At 46.0% G+C, this 6,000-nt stretch overlaps 1 protein-coding gene across 1 annotated transcript in view; it reads left to right on the top strand.

Moving 5' to 3' along the window:
• The first annotated feature begins 709 nt into the window (after positions 1-709).
• The window catches only part of RAB3C (RAB3C, member RAS oncogene family), a 164,728-nt gene continuing 159,437 nt past the window's right edge, over positions 710-6,000 (top strand). Inside the window, exon 1 of the mRNA XM_042447373.1 lies at positions 710-816. Within this exon, the coding sequence (XP_042303307.1) occupies positions 793-816 (24 nt within the window). The 5' untranslated portion in view covers positions 710-792. The remainder of the gene's footprint in view (positions 817-6,000) is intronic.

Here is a 6,000-nt window from a genome sequence, read left to right as displayed (position 1 = left end):
TTTGCCATTGCCTTCCCCTGAGGCTGAGAGAGTGTGACTTGCCCATGGTCACCCAGTAGATTTCCATGGCTGAGCTGTGATTCGAACCCTGGTCTCCACAGTCATAGTCTAACACTCAAACAGGCATAGTCCAACATTCAAACCATGCAAGGTTGAAACCAATGAGGGTGGGGCAAAGGGGTGGAGCTAGAAGGGGTGGGGCAAAGGGGTGGAGCTAGAGGGGTATAGCAAGAGGGGTGGGCCAAAGGAGTGGAGCAAAGGGGTGGAGCTAGAGAGGTGGGGCAAAGGGATGGAGCTAAAGGAGTGAGGCAAAGGGGGTGGAGCTAAAAGGGTGGAGCTAGAGGGGTGGAGCTAAAGGAGTGGGGCAAAGGGGTGGGGCTAGAGGGGTGGAGCTAAGGGAGGAGAGAGAACGAGAGGGGCTTTCATTCTTTCTCTCTCACCCCTCCCTCACTCCGCCCCTTAGCTTCACACCTGTTCAGCTCCTCCTTAGAGGATGGAGTGAAGGCTCATGGGAGTTGTAGTTCCAGAGGGTCGCGGCTTCCTTTCTCAGCACAGAGACCGAGCCATGTCGTACTACCCGTCCCAGAAACCACTGCGAGGGAGGAGGGAAAAGGCGTGAAGGGGCGGGGCGGGGCGGGGCAAGTGGACAGCTCCAGTGCTGATGGGGCGGAGTGGGAGCTGAGGCGAGCAGCGGAGCGGAGGTGCGGCGGCGATTGCTGGAGGGCGAGCGAGCGAGGCTGGCGGTGGCTGACATTCGCGGCCCCTGAGCGGAGGAGGAAGAGGAGGCCGACCATGAGGCACGAAGCCCCGGTGCAGGTGGGGGACGCCCAGGCGAGGCTAGAAGCCTTCGAGACTTATAGCCACCCTATTGCCAATACTTTTGGCAACACTGGTTCAGAAGGGTTTTTTTTGCCCTTTGCCATCCTCTGAGGCTGAGAGATTGTGACTCGCCCAAGGTCACACTCCCAGTGGGTTTCCGCGGGATTCGAACCTAGCTCTCTATGGCTCAAACTGCGTGATTCTTACAGTGCGGATGCTCCCCCCCCCCCCGAGACCCTTTAGGCTGCATCCAGACTTAAGAAATAACCCGGTTTGGCCCCGCTCTTTCCTATGGAATTCTGGGAGCTGGAGTTTGTTATGGACTGCTCCGCTTTGAACCCCACAACAGACTTCAACTCCCAGAATTCCATAGCCTTGAGCCAGACAACAAATTAAAGCGGGGCCAAACCAGGTTATTTCTCCAGTCTGGATGCAGCCTTAGAGCATCTCTTCCTCCAGCCAGGCAGAGAGGGTCGAGGTTTGGTCTAAAAAGGTGGAGGGAAGAGGAGGAAGAAGCTTCCGCTAATAGTATTTATCCATTCTGCCTTTCCTTCCTTTCCTCTCAGTTTGATCTCTTTTTCCCATTATGTTCCTTTGGGTGGGCAAGGATTAAAACGAAGTGTCCCTTGGCTCTGGGAGAGTCAGAGGCGATGGCGACAAACGCCTTTTCTTTCAACTACAACAGGCGTTTCCTCTTATAAAATCCTAAAGTTGGAAGAGACCTCAAGAGCCATCCAGTCCAACCCCATTCTGCCATGCAGGAATTCTCAATCAAAGCATCCCTGACAGATGGCCATCCAGCCTCTGCTTAAAGACCTCCCAGGAAGGAGACTCCACTACACTCCGAGGGAGTTTGTTCCACTGTCGAACAGCCCTTACTGTCAGGAAGTTCTTCCTAATGTTGAGCTGGAATCTCTTTTCCTGTAACTTGCATTCATTGTTCTGTATCCTGTTCTCTGGAGCAGCAGAAAACAAACTTGCTCCCTCCTCAATATGACATTCCTTCAAGTATTTAAACAGGGCTATCATATCACCTCTTAACCTTCTTTTCTCCAGGCTAAACATACCCAGCTCCCTAAGTCTTTCCTCATAGGGCATGGTTTCCAGACCCTTCACCATTTTAGTCGCCCCCCTTTGGACACATGGCTCCAGTTTCTCAAAGTCCTTTTTGAATTGTGTTGCCCAGAACTGGACACAATATTCCAGGTAGGGCCTTACCAAAGAAGAATACAGTGGTACTATTACTTCCCTTGATCTAGACACAATACTTCTAGTGATGCAGCCTATTGCATTGGCCTTTTTAGCTGCCACATCACACTGTTGACTCATGTTCAACTTGTGGTCTACGGACTCCTGGATCTCTTTCACACATAGTCTCCTTCAGCCAGGTGTTCCCCATCCTATATATCAGTGCCGTCCCTACGGTTGGTGTCACCCGGTGTGGTAATTCATGGCATCCAACACACACATACCCCGCCATTGACTCCCTCACATTTCACACTATATAGAATCTTTGGGAATGCTTTTTTGTATTCGTAAATCATAATTCCCATATATACCACTGAATGTCATGTTAATAGTTGTGTTATAAACAACTAGCAAAATTAAAATTATTCCTTCAAATTAAAATACCACATGCATAACCTAAATGTATTTACATCTACATAGTGAAGATTGGGTAAAAATGTAATGTTTGTAAAGATTTTTTTAAAAAAAATCTTTAAAATTTATGAAATTTGAAATTTGAATTTTAAAAAAAATCAAGGGGGGGGGTCTTTTCTTCTCCCACTGAGCTTAACCTCACTCCCACCATCTCTCAAAGCATTTTAAAGAGATACAGGCAAATGTCACAATGTTTCTGCCCAAACACAGGTGTTGGAGCAGCAGTGGTGTCACACGCCCAGTGTGTCATCTGTTGCAGCCCGCACCCCCTTAGTGACACCATTGACAAGGTTATCATATCACCACCTAGCCCCTCCTCAGAGGATCCCATGAATGGCCAAAACCACAAACAAATGGGTCCTAGGGCAGACCAAGCCAGAAATCTCCCTGGCAGCCAAGATGAGCAAACTGAGGCTGTTGTACTTCAAGCACATCATGGGAAGGGAGGACTCACTGGAAAAAACAATAATACTAGGAAAAGTGGATGGAAGTAGAAAGAAAGGAAGGCCACATGCTAGCTGGATGGACTCTGTTAGGGAGGTCACAGATATGAATTTGCAGGACCTGAGCAGAGCAATGGAGGACAGGGAGTCTTGGAGATGTCTCATGAGTCAAGATGGATTTGGAGTTAGCAACAAAAATCATATCACCTCTTCTCCAGGCTAGATATATCCAGCTCCCTAATTCTTCTGAGTATGACTTCTAGAGTGCGTCTGCACTGTAGAAATAAGGCAGTTTGACCCTGCTTCAATGGCACTGGCTCCATCCTGCAGAATCCTGGGACGCATAGTTTGGTGAGGCACCAGCACTCTTGGGCAGAGAAGATGAAAGACCTTGTTGTGGTTGTTGTTGTGTGCCTTCAAGTACTTTCCAATTTATGGTGAACCTTAGGCACTGGGGAATGATGGATTTCATGTCAGGGTTGAATCCACATTTGTGGGTTAATCCACCCTTTAAAGGATCTAAATGTGGTTTGTTGTTGTTGTTCTGTTGTGTATCTTCAAGTCCTTTCTGACTTGTGGTGACTTGTGGCTCATGGACACTAAGATAAATAAATAAATATTCAGGTGCAAATGGCATTCATGGAAGTCCATTTTCATCCAGGGCCTGAATGCTAAGCAATGATGCTATATGTCTCGAGAGGTGCATCTGTCGTTGTTGATTTTGCAGTTGGGTACCTTCAAATCCTTTCTGACCTATGGCAACCCTCAGGGAAACCTATCATGATGGTTCCATGGCAAGATTTGTTCAGAAGGGGTTTGCCTTCTCTTGAGGCTGAGAGTGTGTGACTTGCCGAAGGCCACCCAGTATGTTTTATTGCTGATCTGGGAATTGAACCCTTGATTCCAGAGTCTCAATCCAATGCTCAAACCACTACATGATACTGGCACCTTGGAAAACCTTGGAAAACTACAAATCCTGGGATTCCATAGAATGTACAGCACTTAAAGCTGTATTATTTCTACAATGTAGATGCACCCCTGAGTGCCAGCATGGTGTAGTGGTTTGAGGGTTGGATTATGACTCTGGAGATGATTCAATTCTCTGCTCAGCAGTGAAACCCAGTGGGTGACCTTGGGCAAGTCACATGCTGTTAGCCTCAGGGGAAGGGAATGACAAACTTCCTCTGAACCACTGTTGCCAATAAAACTCCAGGATGGGTTCCTCTTCCGGTTTCCGTAAGTCAGAAACAACTTGAAGGTACACAACAACAACAACAACAACAACAACAACAACAGATGCAACCCTGGAGATATATACCATCATTGCTTAACATTTGGACCCTGTGTGAAAATGGGCTTTCATGATTTCCATTTGCATCTGAATATTTATTTATTTGTATAAGTTAGTGTCTGTGAACCTCCCAGTCTTAAGGCTGAAATCCTGAACACATTTGTTCAGGGCTCTCGCATCTTTATTTCCGAGTGAAGATGCTCAGGAGTGTAGTGGATGCATTCCTGAAGACGTGGTTTCCCGTTGTGGTTAAAGGGATTTTCAATGGAAAGTGTTGAACTGCAGCCATCATGCTCAGGGTGGCCAGACATCCTCCTTTTCCAGGACATGCCCTAAATTTCAACCTTCTGTCCAGGAGGAATTCCATAATGTCTTCCATTTTGAGCATGACTAAAAAGCATGAATTTATATTTACATTAGCTTGCTTAGCTTTTATTTTGTATGTTTTCCTTGAATGTCCTACATTTTGTGGTGCCTTGTCCTTTGCAGTTAGGACATCTGGTCACCCTGTTCATGCTGGGTCTTCTACTGAGGGATCTTTTCATGTTGAGACCTATTCTTGCCTTAAGGGGACTTGTGGAAGCCCATGAAGCCTCAATTTTTTTTGCCTGAAGCTAAATCATAGTGCAAGTTTCACAAACAACAGCTACATCTGCATTGCAGAAACAATCCAATTGGACTCCAGGGCTCTGCTCTGGTGCCTCAACCACCCACAATTCCCAGAATTCCATAGCATTGAGCCATGGCACTTAAAATGGTGTCAAACTGGATTATTTCTGCAGTGCAGATGCAGTCAACATCTCTAATAAGTCTTTCACCACCAGGTACATCACCTTGAGGGAGTGGGGGAAAATATATGATGAATTTAAATAAGAAGACAGAAATAGTTGTTTCCTTATTAAGGAGATGTTGCTTTTCTGGAACAAACATTCATGTGTGACTCATAAAAACTGAGACCAACCCTAATGGAAATGTCTCTCTGTGAACATCTATGTTCTCCACACTAGAGGAACAAAGTACATCTTTCAAATGTGTAAGGATGTTGCTTTTTTGTAGCCTAAAGATAACTCCTATGGTTGATCAAGTCATAATAATTTACATGGTCTGCAATCCAAAAAGGGCAGACTGCTGGCGCCTGGTTTTCCTCCGGAGGGAAGCCTCAGCCACCAAACCCACAAAAAGTGGGTTCTTTTGAAGCCATGATGGCGGTGTAACAAGTGCACCACTAGCACACTCATTATGTACATGCTGCGTGCTGTATACAGGGCGCTGCCATTGTTACACCCTCGTCACATGCGAGGGTTGTGGGGAGTCTGGGCACTCTGCCCTCAGCCAACCCCTAGTATGTGACAAGGGGGCCTAAAAGGCCCGTATGTACTGGACCTTACCTAGGAATAAAACTCACTGAATATCATGAGACTTATTTCTCAGTAGACATTAACTGTACTGTAATTTTCCTTAGTTTAACTGTAAATGAATCATGGAAATATGAATATTATCTTGGCATGAGAAATTCAGCACTAATCACAAGGTCTTTACAGCTGACATTGTGAGTTATAATTTCTATTGGAATTAAAGTTGGAGATCAGTTTTGCTACTGGATTTCTTATAGGTGCTTCATCTGCCAAGAAAACAAAGGCAGAAATGCTCTGCACGCTTACTTAGGAACAAAGTCTGTGAACTTAGTTGCTCTTCCTGCTGAGTAACCATGCATTGGATTGGATTGTATGCCTGCAATTTTATAGATCGTACAATATTGTTAGGGAATAAATCCTGTTGAATTCA

This window comes from Sceloporus undulatus, chromosome 2, assembly GCF_019175285.1.
Source record: "Sceloporus undulatus isolate JIND9_A2432 ecotype Alabama chromosome 2, SceUnd_v1.1, whole genome shotgun sequence".
Classification (NCBI taxonomy): Eukaryota; Metazoa; Chordata; class Lepidosauria; order Squamata; family Phrynosomatidae; genus Sceloporus; species Sceloporus undulatus.
Note: the sequence above shows the minus strand (reverse complement) of the source record. Positions and strands in the feature narration are given on the sequence as shown.